This window comes from Lepidochelys kempii, chromosome 12, assembly GCF_965140265.1.
Source record: "Lepidochelys kempii isolate rLepKem1 chromosome 12, rLepKem1.hap2, whole genome shotgun sequence".
Classification (NCBI taxonomy): Eukaryota; Metazoa; Chordata; order Testudines; family Cheloniidae; genus Lepidochelys; species Lepidochelys kempii.
The window spans coordinates 1,480,134-1,497,205 of record NC_133267.1 but is presented as its reverse complement, the minus strand read 5'-3'; the positions used below and the strand labels follow the sequence as shown (position 1 = coordinate 1,497,205).

Here is a 17,072-nt window from a genome sequence, read left to right as displayed (position 1 = left end):
GTTGGATATGAGTCAACAGTGTGCCCTTGTTGCCAAGAAGGCTCACAGCATTTTGGACTGTATAAATAGGAGTATTGCTAGCAGTTCGAGGGAGGTGATCGTTCCTCTCTATTCGGCATTGGTGAGGCCTCATCTGGAGTACTGTGTCCAGTTTTGGGCCGCACACTACAGAAGGGATGTGGGCAAATTGGACAACGAAAATGATTAGGGGGCTGGGGCACATGTCTTACGAGGAGAGGCTGAGGGAACTGGGAACTAGTCTGCAGAAGAGAAGAGTGAGAGAGGATTTGATAGCAGCCTTCAATTACCTGAAGGGAGGTTCCAAAGAGGATGGAGTTTGGCTGTTCTCAGTGGCGGCAGATGACCAAACAAGGAGTAATGGTCTCAAGTTGCAGTGGGGGAGGTTTAGGTTGGATAGTAGGAAAAACTTTTTCACAAGGAGGGTGATGAAGCACTGGAATGGGTTACCTTGTGAGGTGGTGGAATCTCCTTCCTTAGAGGTTTTTAAGGTCAAGCTTGACAAAGCCCTGGCTGGGATGATTTAGTTGGGGATCGGTCCTGCTTTGAGCAGGGGTTGGACTAGATGATCTCCCAAGGTCCCTTCCAGCCCTGATATTTTATGATTCTATGAAGGAAGACTCCCATGCACTGCTACAGGCTGGGGACAGACTGACTAAGCAGCAGTTCTGAAGAAAAGGACCTGGATTACAGTGGATCAGAAGCTGGATATGAGTCAACAGAGTGCCCTTGTTGCCAAGAAGGCCAAAGGTATAATGGGCTGTTTGAATAGGAGCATTGCCAGCAGATCGAGGGAAGTGATTATTCCCCTCTGTTCAGCACTGGTGAGGCCACACCTGGAGTGTTGCATCCAGTTTTGGTCCCCCCACTACAGAAGGGATGTGGACAAATTGGGGAGAGTCCAGCAGAGAGCAAAGAAAATTATTAGGGGGCTGGGACACATGACTTACGAGGAGAGGCTGAGGGAACTGGGGTTATTTAGTCTGCGGAAGAGAAGAGCGAGGCAGGATTTGATAGCAGCCTTCAACTACCTGAAGCGGGATTCCAAAGAGGATGGAGCTTGGCTGTTCTCAGTGGTGGCACTATTTCACTAGGAGGGTGGTGAAACACTGGAATGTGTTACTTAGGGAGGTGGTGGAATCTCCATCCTTAGAAGTTTTTAAGGTCAGGCTTGACAAAGCCCTGGCTGGGATGATTTAGTTGGGGATCGGTCCTGCTTTGAGCAGGGGTTGGACTAGATGACCTCCTGAGGTCCCTTCCAACCCTGATATTCTGTGATTTTATGGTGAGAGACTGAGCAGGGATGTAGTGGCACTGCTAACACCTGTACTGCATGGGGGCCCAGAGAGGGACCAGCCTTTGGGTCCCTCTGGCCCTGTGTGGCAGCAGGTCTGTCAGAGTGTGTATTGCCATTAACATGTGCTCTTGATGATGGTTTTTTCCCCTCCCCCAGCACCCTTCTGGTTTTCCATGTCAAAATAGGTCAGCCCTGTGGCCCCAGTACAGAATCAATGCTGCTTGCCTTGATTCTAGTGTAAGCAGTGTCAGGATGAGCTGCACCCTGACATCTGGTGGTGAGGTGTGGCAAGTTGTGGAAAAGAACTTCAGGGGCTGATCTCATTTGCATAGGCACACCCACCCCGCCTAGAATGAGGCCATAGCTGCCCAAATGGTCACTTTGGCTGCTGTGGGATCCCCAGTGTCTCTGTTATTGGGGCAGGAAGAATAAATTGTTATTACCCTGACTATGGGAACTGTGCTTGGAACTGTACGTGGCCTTTTGTTATGCTGGAGGGACTCACCATCAACTAAGTAGCACTCGCTAGGCAAGGGTCATGGGTTCCAAAACTCTGTGAATTGAGAGAGGCTGGGGACAAGTATTAATACTTGGTGGCATGGACCCCTTGGTGAGGGTGTTACATGCTAATTGCACTTCCTCCTCTCTCCACTGTAGAATAACAGAGCTGATTTTGATTCCATTAGAAGTCTAGTTACAGGCTGCTGAGCTGAATTCACTGTGGGCTAATGGTGCACCAGCACTGGGGCTCCCCTGCTACAAGCTGAATTCACCAAAGAGCTGAAATCACTGAGTGTTGTGTTAAGTAGTGGGGGAGCCTGAAGAGATATTGGGGAGCAGTTTGCAGGACGGCTGGAGCGCCTTGTGGACAGGCTGATGAAGCAGTTCGACGTGGAGTTTGTGGACGGCAGGAGCTGCTTGTGGGCCGCGGAGCTGAGTGAAGCTGAGTGAAGGAGTTCGTGGGGCGGCTGGCGGAGCGGAGCGAAGGCCTATGGAGCTGTGGGGCGGTCAGCTTCAGCTCATGTAAGGTGCCTCTTACCCCCGTCCCATTTCCACTCAGGTTGGCAGGTAAAGCTCTGCAGATAAACTTTTGAACTCTGGGGCTGCCCTGACCAGGGACAGAGACTTTTGGGGCATTGGACTTTTGGGACTTTGGGTGATTTGGGGTTGCTGGACTCAAGAACCAAAGGGAAAGGACATGCCCCAATTTGCTTGGGGTGGTTTTTTTTTGCTCATGGGCTGTGTTATGAATCCTGTTGGTGGTGTTTCCCCGACATAATGCCACATTGTTTCTCTCTGTTATGAAAAGGCTTTTGCTACACTCAGACTCTGTGCTTGCGAGAGGGGAAGTATCGCCTCTTGGAGGCACCCAGCGGGGGTGGTATATATTTGTCCCAGGTCACTGGGTGGGGGCTCGAGCCGGTTTGCATTGTGTTATTGGAATGGACCCCCTAGATATTGAACCTGGCCCTTGTTGCTGCCAACGCTGACGGGCAGAAGGGTTACACTAGGATTTATCCCTGTTAGCGTGTGGTGTAAATACCCCTCCTGTGAGTGTTCCTGTGGGTGGAAGCAGACTTGCCCCCTCAGGTATCACAGGGTGCTGATAGCGGCTGGAAAGGGCCTCTCTTGCGATCAGTGCTGGGCTGGATGCAGGGTGGAGTCTGTGTTCCAGGTGCCCAAAGGCACTTCGGACCTTAGCTTTGAATACACCCCTAAGATTGTAGTTACAGCAGGTGGGCACAGGGTGGCACTAACACACCATGTCTCCCAAGGGCACAGTCTGTTCTGGGGGCAACCTGCAGCCAGAGAGGGGGTGCTGCTGCCCTTCCCCCCGTCAGACCTGATACACTGACTCTGGCCTGTGTTTGAAGGCACACTCGTGTCTAAGTTAACACACAGCACCGACCCGGGAGAATGAGCTAGTGGTTGAGACTGGGACCTGGGGGTGCAATGCTGGCTATTGGCTAGAGCAAGAGAGATGGGCCAGCAGGACCTCTGGGTTCCAGCATTGGCTCCGGCCCCGACCTACTCACTCCACTGAGCAGCGGCAGAGTCTCTGTATGTCGAGCTGCCAACTCCCCTTTCTGTTAGATTCCGACTGCTCAGCGCTTGCCTGGCCCCTGGACGGTACCAAGTGTGAATAAAACAAAACAGAACCTTGCCATGGCTTTTCCTGCTCCTTCTCACTCTTGCCCGCTCACTAGTTTTGCAGACTCTTTAAATAATAGGACCCCCCCACACACACACACACTGTTGCACCGCTATCCCCACCTTCTGCCTGGGTTGGTAGATTTCCAGGTCAGAAAAGCGGGTCCCTCCTGCAGCATCTCTCCATCATTCACCCAGTAACCGCTGCGTCCAGTCCAGTTGCCTGGGGTCAAAATAGAGCATACCCTTTAGAAAGGCCTTGCTGCGAAGACCCCACAGGATGGAGAATCTGCAGCTACCCCCACGTCCAGCACACAAAAGCCCTGTGTCCAAGGTGAGAAATAAGCTGCAGCCAGCTTCTTTAGTTAAGGGGAGGCAACCACAGGGGTCAGCAGAGCTCATGGTGCACCTAGCTGCTGAGTCAGGAGCAGGCTTTCAGCCATGCCAGCTGCCTCGGCTCAGCCATGGCAGGGGCACGGGCCCACTGCACCTGGTGGGCAGGAAGGAGAAGGCTGGGCTGCGGGCAGGTCAGCTGCTGAACTCACTGCATGGGTGAGGGGCCATGGGCTGTTGCCCTGTACGCCTCACCATAGGATGGGTTTGCTTCCATTTCATCCCTCTGCCCTAGTTAGACAGCAGCACGCCCTTGCCCTAGGGCCATCCTGTTAACCAGCATGGGCTACCCCTGGCGGCTATTACAAGACATTATAGCCTGAACGCTAGAGGCCAAACCAGTAATTCTCCCTCCAACCCCAAATCCACCACCATGCTGAAGTGCAGGTAGCCCCTGCCAGCCAGTTTGCTGGGCTGTGGTCAGCAGTTACACGGGCGAGACCCCCCCACAGATGGACCCAGGGTTTCACACAGGATCGCACTTGGGGCGGTTCACCCTCCTGCTGCTCACGCCACCACCGCTACCCTTCATTCTTAGCGCTAGTGTGGGTATGTCTCTCCAGTGCCGATGCAGGCTGACTCATGGTTGCTCCCCATCTCCCCCAGTGATTGGCACAAGTCCAGGGAAAACCTATGTACTCCCACCCCATTCATGGCCAACGGGGATGCCTAGAAGTCTGAAGGACATTCAGTTCCCCCAGCTTTGCTAAGAGCTGCTGCTCTGCAGGTGCCACGGCTGAGCACTTTGCCTTGTCTCAGGGGACGGGGATGGAGGATGGTGAAGTGGGAAAAGATTCCAGGGAAATTCCTTCTAGAACTGCCTGCTTGGAGACATCTGAAACCACGCACCAGCACTGGTACCTAGGAACCACAGGTAGATGTGACATCATGGGGCTTCAGGCTTGGGTGTGGTCTCTTGTTAAGGTAAACCAGTCTAGTTGCCCTCCAAGAAGTCACACATCCACACACTTTTTAAACATTTTTTTCAAAATATACAGTTTATTTACAATTATGTCATGTCTACAGTTTTATGGATAACTATTTCAAACCTTTCAATGTCAGCAGTAGACATTAGGGAAAAGCAAGTCATAGGATCATCAAAAGTAAGAGGCCTCTTAGCAACTATATTCATTGGAGTTTAAGTTTCAAGTAGCCAATGTCTACAAAAAACATTAACAGGATAAATCTGGCAAAAAAGATATTGTACACTGGCTTAGAAGAAGGCAAGACACAAACCTGCAAAACCTTTACCGCTGGCTCAGCTGGGCTCCCTGAGCAACTCCCTCCCGCCCCAGCTGGGATCCCCCCAGATCCCAGCTGGTGGGGTGGGGGTGACTTGAAAAAAGCCCCCTCTGAAGTGATCTGGTCAGAGTCACAAGTGCTACATGCCTCAGATCTTGGAGTGGGGAAAGCAGTACCAGGGCACAGCCTAGTTTGCAATACAAGAGCAGTCATATGAAAATGAGAGAGGCTCCCACCAGGGGTTAGTCTATTGAAGGTTTGGCAAGCACATTAGCAGCAGCTTCCAGACTCTAGGAGCTTATTTAACATCAAGGTCATGAACACTGCATGATGCTTAACATTAACGTCCTGGATTCCTCCCACCAAGCTGGGGGGGAGGGGGGGTATTGGACGCCATATGAACACTGTCTAGCAGTCAGTGCGGTCTCCTGGGGGCGAGGACGCTTTGGAGGCAGCTAGCTGCACTTTGGATGCTCTGGCGGCTGGGTGCTCTTTCCCCGAGCTGTGGAGCAAGGTGCCGAATTTGGGAAGGAGACACATGGCAAGGGGACCCAGAGAGCAGCAGGAGACTGCTAGGCCAGCAAGGCAGAGGGAGAGCTAGAGAACACGGCCAGCCGAGGAGGAGCAAAAAGCAGAGTGGGAATGCCTGCAGCAGCCCCAGGAACAGGGAGGGCAGGAAGCCTGAGGCGGGCGCATGTTTGGCACTTCATCTATCAGGGCATGCTGTGCAGCAGATTCCACCCGTGTATCAGTGGCCCACCATGGGGGAGGGGAAGGAAAGCCTGGGGATCTAAGAATCCCCTATCTTGGCAAGTCAGCTGTGGACAGTCTGGCCCACTGTGAGAAAGGCAGAGTTCTCAGGGGCCCCCCAGCCCACTGGCCCCAGCACCAGACGTTAAGCTAGTTCTAAGGGGAGCAAGACTTCTCCTGGAACTCTGCACACTCGCCCGCTGTCATGTGTCTCCAGGACGGGACTGGGCAGAGGTGGCACTCACAGAGAACACAGACGGCACCTCTGCTCCTGTAACATCTGGCTCCCACAAAGAGCAGGGACTAAGCCAGATGCTTCTGAACCAGCCAGCAGCACAAGGGATCTGTGCTGAGCAGCAGATGCAGAGCAACCGTCTTGGGGTAGGACCCAGGGGCCAGGAGAGCCCAGGCAAAGGCTGCCGGCTCCATCACTTGCTTTTTGGCCAAATGACCGAGCCGTACAAGCCCCTTCTCATTTCCCTCACCCCTCTCTTCCCGCCTTACCGGAGGGGACAGGTAAAGGCGTGGAGCTGAGAGCCAAGGGGAAAGCGGAGAGGAAAGTTAAAGACAGCAGCACTGCTTTCCTCTTCTACGAGGGAGCCAACAGCCCAAAGGCATGCCACAGCACTGAGCGCCCATTGGGGAGTCCCAGCACCCCACCCAGGGGTCACTCGCTCTGTGTCTGTGCTCAGCTGCCAGTGCCAGCCACCGGGCAGAAAGGACAGGGCTAATGGAGGCAAGAGACAGCAGGCGCTGCCCAGCCCGGACGGAGCTGGAAGGGCAGTTCCGGCTCCACAGGCCGTGCGGTGGCCCAAGAGCTCAGCCGGGTTCAGAGGGGCCCCCAGCAGCTCCTGGTGTCACCGGCATCCATATTCCAAACACCCCATCCAGCCAGAAAGGACACCGCCATTCTGGAGCCCCAGAGGAAAGCACATGGCCCCCCAGTTGGGGAGGTCAGATGGGAAAGGAGGGGGTTCTGCTCCCAGCAGGCCCTAGGGCGGCCATTCACTGCAGCACCCTCCTCCTCCCCTGGGCTCAAGGACTCCTAGCTTCTAGCGGGGCTGGCCTGGACAGCTGTCACTTTGGCTGTTACAAGGATTTGAGTTGGGGCAGGGAGAAGGAACATCCTACCCTGCCCCAACAAACCCGACAGACAGAGGGAAGGGACCTGAGCTGGGGCAGAAGCCGGAGTATCATTACTGCAATTCCTCTCCCGCTGGCCACCATGTCCAGAGAGCCTCCAGCCATGGGCCCCTCTCCACTCGGACACCAATGCAGGAGATGTGTCAGACTGGCAGTGCAGCGAGCTGGGATACTCTGCCCTCCGGAGGGCAGGCAACCCCCCAGGAAGAGGCTGGATCTCCTGGTGCTTTGGCACACGGTGGAGAGCAGGGGGACGATGGACTGGCTGGTTCCAAGGTGGGAGGGTGTCGCAGGCACGATTTTGCCATGTGGCACCAAAGCCAAAAGCTTTGTACCCAATGCACGTGTGTGCTGGGCAGGCGGGATTTTGACTGCACGGCCAGTGCACTGGGGAACAAATGGCAGCACACCTCCCACCGGCCCCGATTGCAGAGCAGGCAGTGAAGCTGCAGCCCCACCCCCTCCTCAGTGTATTGTCATGCTTTACTTTGAATTAACAAGCCCTCAGCGGTGGGGCCAGCCCCTGGCATTTGGAGAGCTGAAGCGTCCATCCCCTCACTCCAGTGCCAACAGCTGGGCTGCGTGTGCCTGCCTGCCAAGTCTTCCCCTAAGGCCCAGACTCCACTTTCCCACCTGTAATGGGGAGATGCCGCCCATAGAGAATACAGGTCCCAGCATGCAATGCTTCCCCTTGACCAGAGCCAGGTCAGCACTGGGCCAGGACAGTCTGATGTTGAGTGCAGTGCATGATGGGATCCGAAGTCTCCCTGGCTGCAGCCTGCTCTGGTGTTTACAAGGCAGGTTGCTGGGATAGTTTAGATGCATCTCTTGGCTTGGCAGTTAGTTCTTGTCCCCACTCCTCCCTCCCTCCTTGCTGACGAGCTCAGAGCAAAAGAAACCCAGAGCGTTTACACAGCAGCCACTTGTCTCCTGGCAGACTCACTGCAAAAACACAAAGTTGCTCCTCCACACTGAGTGGTGTGACAACCTTTCAAGCATCATTAGAGAACGCTGTGCAGATCCCTCTTGGGACAAATACCTGCCTTTACCTCCCAGGAGCCAGGCAGAGTGCCGTGAGGTTGAAGCGACAAAAGCCAGCAACACAGGGCAGTCTTCTCCCTCTGCGGTCAAGGGGCTTTTACTCCCAGTCATTCAGTTCTACAAAGGTGGGCGCCCTCCCGACGTCCTGCGGCTGGTGGAAAGGGAGGTGGCAGCGTGATGCACCAGGGACATGGGAGCCAGATGCCAAGCGGGGGAGCCATGGATGTTAATCCTCTTCCTCAAAGGTTTCCTCCGGGATTAGTGTTTTAAATGGACGGTCCCAAAATTTACTAGTGATGCCAAAGCCTTGGGGGAAGAGGCGGGAGAGGAGAGAGAAGAGAGAGAGGCTGTGTGAACTGGCATTCAAAAAAGAGTCACCTGACCTGTCTTATATGGCCCTCGTCATTTCTTGTCTGAGCACCTCACTGTCATTAATGGAGCCCGAGTGGTGGGGAAGGGTCCCCATTGTAGAGCCAGGGAGGCACAGGATAGAGTTAGGAACTCGCCCAAGGTCCCGCTGGGGCTGAACTAGGAATTGTCGCATTAGGACCCCTGCCCACCCCGCCTCAGTCAGTGAGAGCGGAGACGCCCAGGGAGCACAGACACCTGGGTCAGTGTATGGTGACCCCAGGCCAGGTGCATTCTGGGTGGAATGCCGCGGCTCCTCAGAGGTGAATTTAGACTAACTGCAGCCACCAGCGGATTCTGAGGCAAGTAACAACCGAAGTGCTGGGCCGCCAAGGCGATGGGAGGGGAGTCAGGCCTGCGCGCCTCAGCCCCCAAGTGTGAGCTGCCTAGGAGCAGCTGTCAGTCTGAGCCTTCTCTGACACAGCATCTCGGGGACATTTCCCTCACACTGCCAACTCCCAGGAGCAAGGGTGAGCTGCCCACGCTGGTGCCAGGTCCCTGTGCATTCCCAGAGAACGGTTACCTGGCACAGGCACTGTATGTGGTGGCTCCTGTTTGGAAGGGGTTTTCCTGGCTCAGGCGGAGGGAGGGAAAACATTATGAAATCGGCTGCATCTCCCGCCCTCCCCCCAACTAGATATTCAGTATCGACAGTCAGGGAAGCTGTGGCAACAAGTGCTCTGCACCAGTCTGTCATGCTAAATTTCCATCCGTATCTTCAACTGGGTTTTGTAGTGTTCACTTCCTGCCTAAACTGCTGTGTGCATCAGCTGCTGCACTCTCCCTCAGAGGTGGTTGCATTTCAGTGGTGGGAGAAGGAGCATGGCTCAGAAAGCTGCATGAGCACTAGTCCCCCCACCAAATGCAGGCATGTCTGAGTGCTGTTGAGTGCTGCTCCAAGAATCATTGCTGCTTTGCTGAACACGGCAGAGCGCTGGGGCACCATCCAGAGTGTTTGCTCATTTTGCATTTGAAGATTAATATTAAATTTAGTTCAGATCCTCCCATGCTCCAGGCCCATGAGCCCACTGGGGATCCTGCGTATGTGTGTGGGTTGCTAGCCGGCGTCAGGGTTCATGCCACTGCATCTTCTGTGCCATGGTTACCCACAATACCCAATGAATATTCTGCACTGGACTAGTGTACAGGGCTGGGCCTCCACGCTCCCCACCGCTCCCAGTGGAGCGAGGGCTGTAAGGGGACTAAGGCCTTGCTAATGGGGAGGAATACCTTTGATTTATGGAATTCATTCCATTTGAAAGAGACACTGGTAAGATGCAAGGGAGTTTTTTTAAAACCCAGCACTGGCCTTTGGGGCTCTGCTTGGACAGCAGGAGAGGCAGAGCGTTTCCAGTGAATTGCAGGAGTTCCTGGGGAAAGCTGGAGGGTTTTTAAGCACATTGGTGACTAAAAGCAGCCATGGAATGAGAAGCAGAGGAGGGACCACCTCCCTCCCTCTGGGCCCCAAACAGGTCACCACTAACACAGCCAACCCTTGCCAACCTGAACAACCCAGGTCTCCTCTAGAAACAGCCCCCGACCGCGAGCGAGCGCTGCATGGATCAGAGAACCCACGGCCTCAGGAGAGGGGAGGAGCGCAGGGGCCAGCTGCCTGTGGGAGGGGAGCGTTTGCAGCCAATGTCCTGCCGTCAGGACGGCATCAGCTACCCTATGTACAGCACTTTTCTCCTGCCTGTCTGGAGACCTCGGCCCCGCCGCAGCGCACGGCATGAGCAGCATGGTTTTAGGGTGCCTGTACTGTGGGGACAGTGTAGCCTTGGGAAAATCATTTAATCCCAGTGTGCCTCAGTTTCCCCATCTGGAAAATGGAGATAACTGCTGCGCTCCTGGGCCAAGGATCACTGGAGAAGCAGAAAGGGGTACCCTGGACCCTGACCTTTCCCCCAGCATGAGGCAGTAGGGATGTGCCTCTCTATCTGCATATCCTGCAGGCAGCTCGGGTAGCGCATCCTCACTGGCTAATGGAAGAGGAAGATGCAGAGAGCCCAGGGCTGGTCAGATAATGCTGGCTAGGCAATGCCCGAGGATATAAGCCTCATACTCCATGCTGCAGGCTACATCTGAGCTTTAATTTCTATAAGAACCTTTCACCCTAATTGAAACAGTGGCAGGCTACATCTACAGTGCACACCACCAGCGGCCGCAGCACATGGGACATATGTAGCTTCACACCACAGCGTGGATGCATCTTGTTTGTCACTGCGGCGTGTAGCTACATGGGTCAGTGAAAGGCTTTGGCATGGGGGAGGCAGCGAGGAAAGGCTCCGGCTCCGGCACCGGCAGCATCTACATTGCTCTTTGTGCGTGGACGAGTGGGGCATGCAGTGTATGTACTCGACATCCCTATAAAGAGTGCTCAGAGGAGACGTAACCTCAGAGCTTTAACAAAAATTTGTTAGAGGATTGGGTCCTTCTCCCACCACTGAAATGCAGCCACCTCTGCGGAAGAGTGCAGCAGCTGATTCACACAGCAGTTTAGCAGGAAGTGAACTCTACAAAAACCCAAGCGAAGTTACAGGTGGAAATTTAGCATGACAGACTAGTCACCCAAAGGGCTATTTTAACCGGTCGTTGGGGCCAACACCCTGACCCCTGCCTAACATTTAAACAGGCGCTTTAATTACCAGAAGCAGTCAGGACTTGCATTATACCCCATCAGAAAGGCTACAAGCCCAGTGGGAGAGTGCCCTTAGCACTGCTGCATTTTAGTGCCAATTCAGAAAGCAGCACCTACTTCTTAAAACCTTTGGACACACTTCTCAGCACCTAGATTTTCCCATCCACATACCTGCCAAGCCCTTGCAGAGCTGCAGCTGACTAGATGGCTTAATTTCTAACAAAGAGGAACATTATTGAAATCCACCCAGCCTCTACATGACCATAGCTTCATTTACAGGCTTAAAATCCTCCCAAGTGCAGAAGTCACGGCTGAATGCACCACTTTAACTCCGCCCTCTTACACCAATAGAATCACACAAGCTCAACTTCACCTCGCATACTAGGGCTCTGGTAACAAGGAAACTTTCTACAACTTCAGGTACACGTGTGCATCTGTGCACAGGCCCTGTTACCTATGTCTGCACACACAAGGGAGTAGCTAAGGTTTGTTTCAAATGTAAAAAGCTCTGAAATAGGATTCTTGGTAGACTAGGAAGCATCTGTTTGCAACTGATTCAAATTCATTTTTTATATATGTTTGTATGTAATTGTAGAGTATTAAAACTGCACATTTAATAAATCAAAGTAAGTTTTACGACTCAAGTACACAACTTGTCTTAATTTTTAACCATGTGCTCATATACTGTGCAGTATTAAGACTATTTCAAGGCACATACACATGGGGCAGAGTTAAGGCTCAGTAGAGTCAGCCATATGTACTGGAATTTCCTGAGCTTGATTTCAGCCCTGATTAACGTGAATCAAGAGGGGGAAAAAGCATCCCACGTTTTCTTCACACATCAGATAGTAACTGGAGGAAAACGGACTGACAAGAGAACGTACCACCACCATTTGCAAACCCATGTTGGGGTGTGGTATATGTGTCTGTGCCATAACCACCAGTCTGGAACGCCTCCACTGAGTCCGATTCAACTTCTCCACTGCATGTGTAAATCTCCTGGAAACTCAAAACGGGGCCCATGCTTTTAATCAGATGTGCCTAACTTCAGGTACCCACGGCCACATTTAGGCACCACAATAAGTGGTTGCTGAGAACTTGCAGCTTTTCTTGACCCCAGTAGGGGCTGCCAGGGCTCAGAATCTGTGAGGATCAGGCCACGTTTTTCTTTGCCTAAATGTGGCTTTGGGTACTGAAAGTTAGGCCCCTGTGATTAAAAGCGTGGGGCCAGTTTTAAGTCTCCAGGAGGTTTACGCACACAGGCGTGGAGCTCCAGTTGACTCAAGGGAGAAGAGCAAAGACTGGGGGGGGTTAGGAGATGAACAATGGTTCAGAGACATGCCATCCCCAGCCCCAAGGCATGGATGATGCAGACCTAACGAGCACAGTCTGACCTTGGCTCAGCCACGTGGTCTCAGGCTCCCCGGGGGTCAGTGGTGTTCGCTGGCCGCGTGTCTGTTCCGAGGCACAGCGGGAAGGAGGGGAAAGGGGCAGGTACCTGATTTTTGGTGTTCGAAGTGGTGCTTCACATGATAAGCCTTCAGTCCATACAGGTAGGTGCCTTTCTTTGGCGAGCCATAGTGCAGGTAGTAATGAGTCATGTCGTAGACGACGTAACCAAACAGCCCGCCAACGAACACAGAAATGCCAACTGCTTCAGGTAGGAGCAGACGCAAGAGAGTGTAGAAAAACCCAATCACCAGCGATGCAGGCACGGGAGGGAAGACCAGACGGGAGCTGTCGAATGGAGACTGTAAGCAGAGGAGCACAATGGGCAGGGTGAGTTCCTAGCGCGTTTAAGGAATCCAGGTGGGATACTCTCCTGGTTCAAGTGACCCAGAGAGAGAGGGGGCAATATGAACAATTAGCATCAGATCAGAAGCTACAAACACATCTGCCTCTGCTCCTGTGGTCTACAACCAGCTACGGTGGAGCCCCTCACCGGTCAAAGGAGCTGTGTTTAAGGCATCATGAGGGAGCTTCCGAGCAGCGTCAGAAGCATCTACTAGCGCCTGTTGCAGGTGCAGGGGCGGTAGATTGGCTACGCTGGCCAGCTCCCAGGGGAAGCTGATTTGGATCTTGGCCCCTCCACCTTTCAGGGGGTTAGGGTTCTTCTAGCTGCAGCAGTGGCCTCTTCTAAAGCTACTCTGCCACCATTCCCACCACTAACAAAGCTAGAGGTTGCCAAGGCAGCTCAGGTGCCCACAGAAGGGTAAGTTTGTTAAAAGCTACTTTTAACCATCTAAGTCTCAACTTGGTCAGACCCCTACCTGGTGCAGACTGGCATGGCTCCTTGGAGTTCAATCGAGTGACGTTGATTTCCACCAGCCAAGGAGCTGGCACTGCATTCATGGATTTGGGATATTAAATCACAAATCAACTCGCCCAACTTCTAGTTATCCGACAAGACTCAAGGCTTCCGCATTTCCCCATCACTAGGGCTAAAGCATCTACTGTCTTAGAAGGGACATGGCGCCTCACCCTGCTTTGAGTCATTGAGAAACAACCCTGTGTCTGCAGGCTTCACAGGTGCTAAAGCGTTTCCAGTCACCATTGAGAAACTCCAGGCAAACGCCCCTACATCTGGAGTCCTGCTGCATATGGCTTGAAATGCCACGTGCCAAGAGACTGGCAGGTTGCCACTGGAGCTGGCCCTGTGCGTGTCTAAGCATGGCTCCGCAATGTCAGTCAGACCTTGAATTTTAGCTTTCGTGGCAAAACCGTTGCTCTGGGCAAGTGTAATAGCACTGGGCGGTGCTCCTTTTCTAAGCAGAGAGAGGACACGAGTCACTGACATGCATGACTAGGCTCCACAATTCCCATGCCCGAGCCTGTTATCTCCAGAGATCCGTTGTGCCACTCCCTACATTGCAAGCAGGGGTGAGCACTACTCACCTTGTGATGCTGGCCGTGCAACAAGAAATGCAGTGTGATGAGATAATAGTTACTAGCAGGAGGCTTCATGTGGAAGAGAAACCGATGGATGAGATACTCTACTAAGGACCACAGACACATTCCCAGCACGAAGATGAATGGGAAGAAGTACTTGTGCACAGGGATGGAATACTCTACATGACAAGGAGACATGCAGCTATCAGCAACCATGCATCACTACCACTGCTAGCAAGCAAGATAGGGGATCACGTCACATTTACTTTGTACTTCCCAGATGTATTGTATTTCCCCTTTAGCAGCTTCAGACATATCCATCCAGACCCTCTTGGAGAGCCAGGAGTCTCCTCTCCTCTCCTCTCCCCTGCCAGCCAGGCTCTGTTCCGGCAATAAGCTAGCCTTACTGCTAAAGCCTGCTTCATGGCCATGGGTCATTTCTTGACTTGGCCACTGCAAACACCTCTGGTTTCTCAGTTCTCCACCCTCCAAATGCTGTGGTCAAGATTCTCCTCCTCCCCTTGAGCAGCACTGACCATGTCCACCCGCCCTGTCCCTGGGGCTCAGATGCTTTCAGTGATCTCCATTCCTTCTGCATCTCCTCCTCTCTCCAGACTCTGCCAGCACACCCCATCTCTTCCCTCGTACCCCCTGCCCCCCCAATGTTCACTGGATTATAGTGAGAGTCCCTAGCACTCGGGCCTTGCGGTACCTACCCACTTCCCCACTAAATGCTGCTGTAGTTCGTACTTCTAGTGACACACGCAGCCCTCAGTCTCAGCCTGGAGTATGCCCCCACGGTGCCCCCCAGCCCCGTGCCCTAGGGGATGCTTCCTGCAGACAGCAGTTCTTACTGAAAAAGGAACAAGGTAACCCCCGCCCACCGACACAGACTGTTCAACTTGCTACCAGCTGAGGCCAGGAATCCGACTACTACTGGTCGGACACTTCAGATCTTTAAAATGGGCGTGAGACAAGCCCCTCCTCACGGACGGAGACAAGCCCCTCCTCACGGACAGGACGACCTGTCACAGATCAGGCCTCAGCCAACAGCACAGAAGACTCACAATTAGCTTTGGGGGCGAGGGGGGGAAGAAGGGGAGAAAGCCTCAACCCAGAACAAACCGGTTGCCCAGGTGACTCTGCGAATGCGTAGCGGTGCTCTCCCTAGCCCCGCTGAGAGCACAGCAGAGCTAACACTGCAGCGGGCGGGGGGCACCAACACACACACATGAGGAAGTCTGCGTCGCGTCACAAAGCCTTGGCAAGAGCTGCTGCTGCCCTCCTGGCTGGCTCCTAATGCAGGGCACTTGGATCCTCTCAACAGGCGGCGATCTAGCTACAGGTTTGACTGGACTTCCTGAGCCCTGCGTCACTGGCTGTTTGCGCCAAGCTGTTCCCTGCCTCATGGTCTTTTCACCACAGCTTCATTTCACATCTGCCCTTCTCAGGCTCTGGCTCTTGCCCTGTCCCTGCTCTTTCCATTTAGCTGATCCCCCAGCCCCTAAAATAATAACAATGATGGCATTACCCTGCTCTAGGCTGCCATCGCACTCTTCACGCTGCTCATGTGTTCTAGCCCTTCCCCCACCCGCATCCGCCTGGTCTATTTCGGCTGTAAGCGCAGCAGGGCAGAGACTGTCTGCTACTGTGTTTGTACAGCACCTGGCACAGCGAGGGCCTGTTCTTAGCTGGCCCTTGGGCACTGCTGCCATAAACGCGATTGTTCATAACAAAGGCGCAAAGGCCGGCTGGAGGTGGGGCACAGAGGCAGCACTTCAAGCTACTTTTGACTAGCTTTTAAAAAAAAACAAAAAACCCCCAAACCCCCCTCGATTCCAAGCTGAAGGGGTCCCTTTAAGACCCCAGCTAACAGCATTTGCCAATGATCTTCTCCAAATGCAGCGCCCCCTCCAGCTCACTGAGTTGTACCCGTGCCACCACGGCAGGCTCTGGTGGGGCATGGCCATATGACACCAGGTCAGCCTGCCAAGAGGAGGAGGAGGAGCGCCCCCTCCAGCCTCCCCCTGCTGTTCACCCGCCCCTGGCCACAGCCCACGCTGGTACCAAGTAGCATCTCCAAAGGAATGCAGCTCAGGGAGGAAAACAGCACATTGGAAACAAAGGCGGCAACATGGTCTAGCTGCAATTGTTGCTGGCAGGAGGGTGGCCAGTGGGGGATTTCACACAAACAAGCCACGCACTGTGCGAGGCTTGTCCAGCACCAGCAGCACTGCGGATGGGCTTGTCGAACAACCGAGCAGGGCTGCAGACTTACAGCGCTGGCTGTTTCTTTTGCTTCTATTCAGCTGCAGAAGTGGGCAGGGATGAGTTGCGAGCAGCATGCCCCACAGCAGGTTAAAGGCCACTGGAGATGGTCTCTGCAGCCCCCAAAGCGCCATAGTTGTGGGTCCCCTTGATTTGTGGGACCCCAAAAAAGTGGAATCTCAGCTTTTATGCAGCTGAATTTCTTGCCTTTTTCCTTGTAAAGATAACTAGACAGTGTCCACGCTGGAATTGTTGCAAACTCCTCCCAGGAGCTTGTCTCCAGTTCCTACTAGGAATAAGGCTACGATTTAATCATGGCGATCACGGCAGTCATGGATTCTGTGACTTAACCGGACCTCTGGGACTTCTAGGACTTCAGGAGGCGGAGGCGCACACCCATGCCCTGCAACTGGGGTTGGCTAGAACCAGGACCCTGCAGCCCCAGTCCCACGGCTTCCGCCAGGAGCTGCAGCCCCACACCATTCTGGGCTTGGTGGGGGCTGCAGCTGGAGCCGTGCACCCATCCTGCAGCTGCAGCCAGCTCCAGAGCGGTGGCTGTTCCCCCCCCCCCCCGGCTGCGTCCCCTGCTGGAACTGGGGCTGTACCCCTTGCTATGGCGTGGTGGGAGGGAGGCTTGGCCTGTCAGTCCCCCCCACGGGGCTCCATTCCTCCCCCCTACCTAGCCTTGTCCCCCAGTTATTTTTAGTAAAGTCATGGACAGTCATGGGCTCTGTGAACTTTTGCATATTACCCGTGATCTGTCTGTGACTTTTACTAAAAATAACCAAGACTTCAAGTTACAGAGACGCCACTATTTACAGGGTCAGACGGGAC

General features: G+C 53.8%; 1 protein-coding gene across 2 annotated transcripts in view; it reads right to left on the bottom strand.

The window, feature by feature from the left end:
* Positions 1–4,860: 4,860 nt before the first annotated feature.
* The window catches only part of FA2H (fatty acid 2-hydroxylase), a 74,881-nt gene continuing 62,669 nt past the window's right edge, over positions 4,861–17,072 (bottom strand). For both annotated transcript variants that reach the window (XM_073307080.1, XM_073307081.1), the window contains 3 exons: positions 13,977–14,149; positions 12,580–12,832; positions 4,861–8,341 (listed from right to left, as the gene is read on the bottom strand). In XM_073307080.1, the coding sequence (XP_073163181.1) occupies positions 8,262–8,341; positions 12,580–12,832; positions 13,977–14,149 (506 nt within the window). In that variant the 3' untranslated portion in view covers positions 4,861–8,261. The remainder of the gene's footprint in view (positions 8,342–12,579; positions 12,833–13,976; positions 14,150–17,072) is intronic.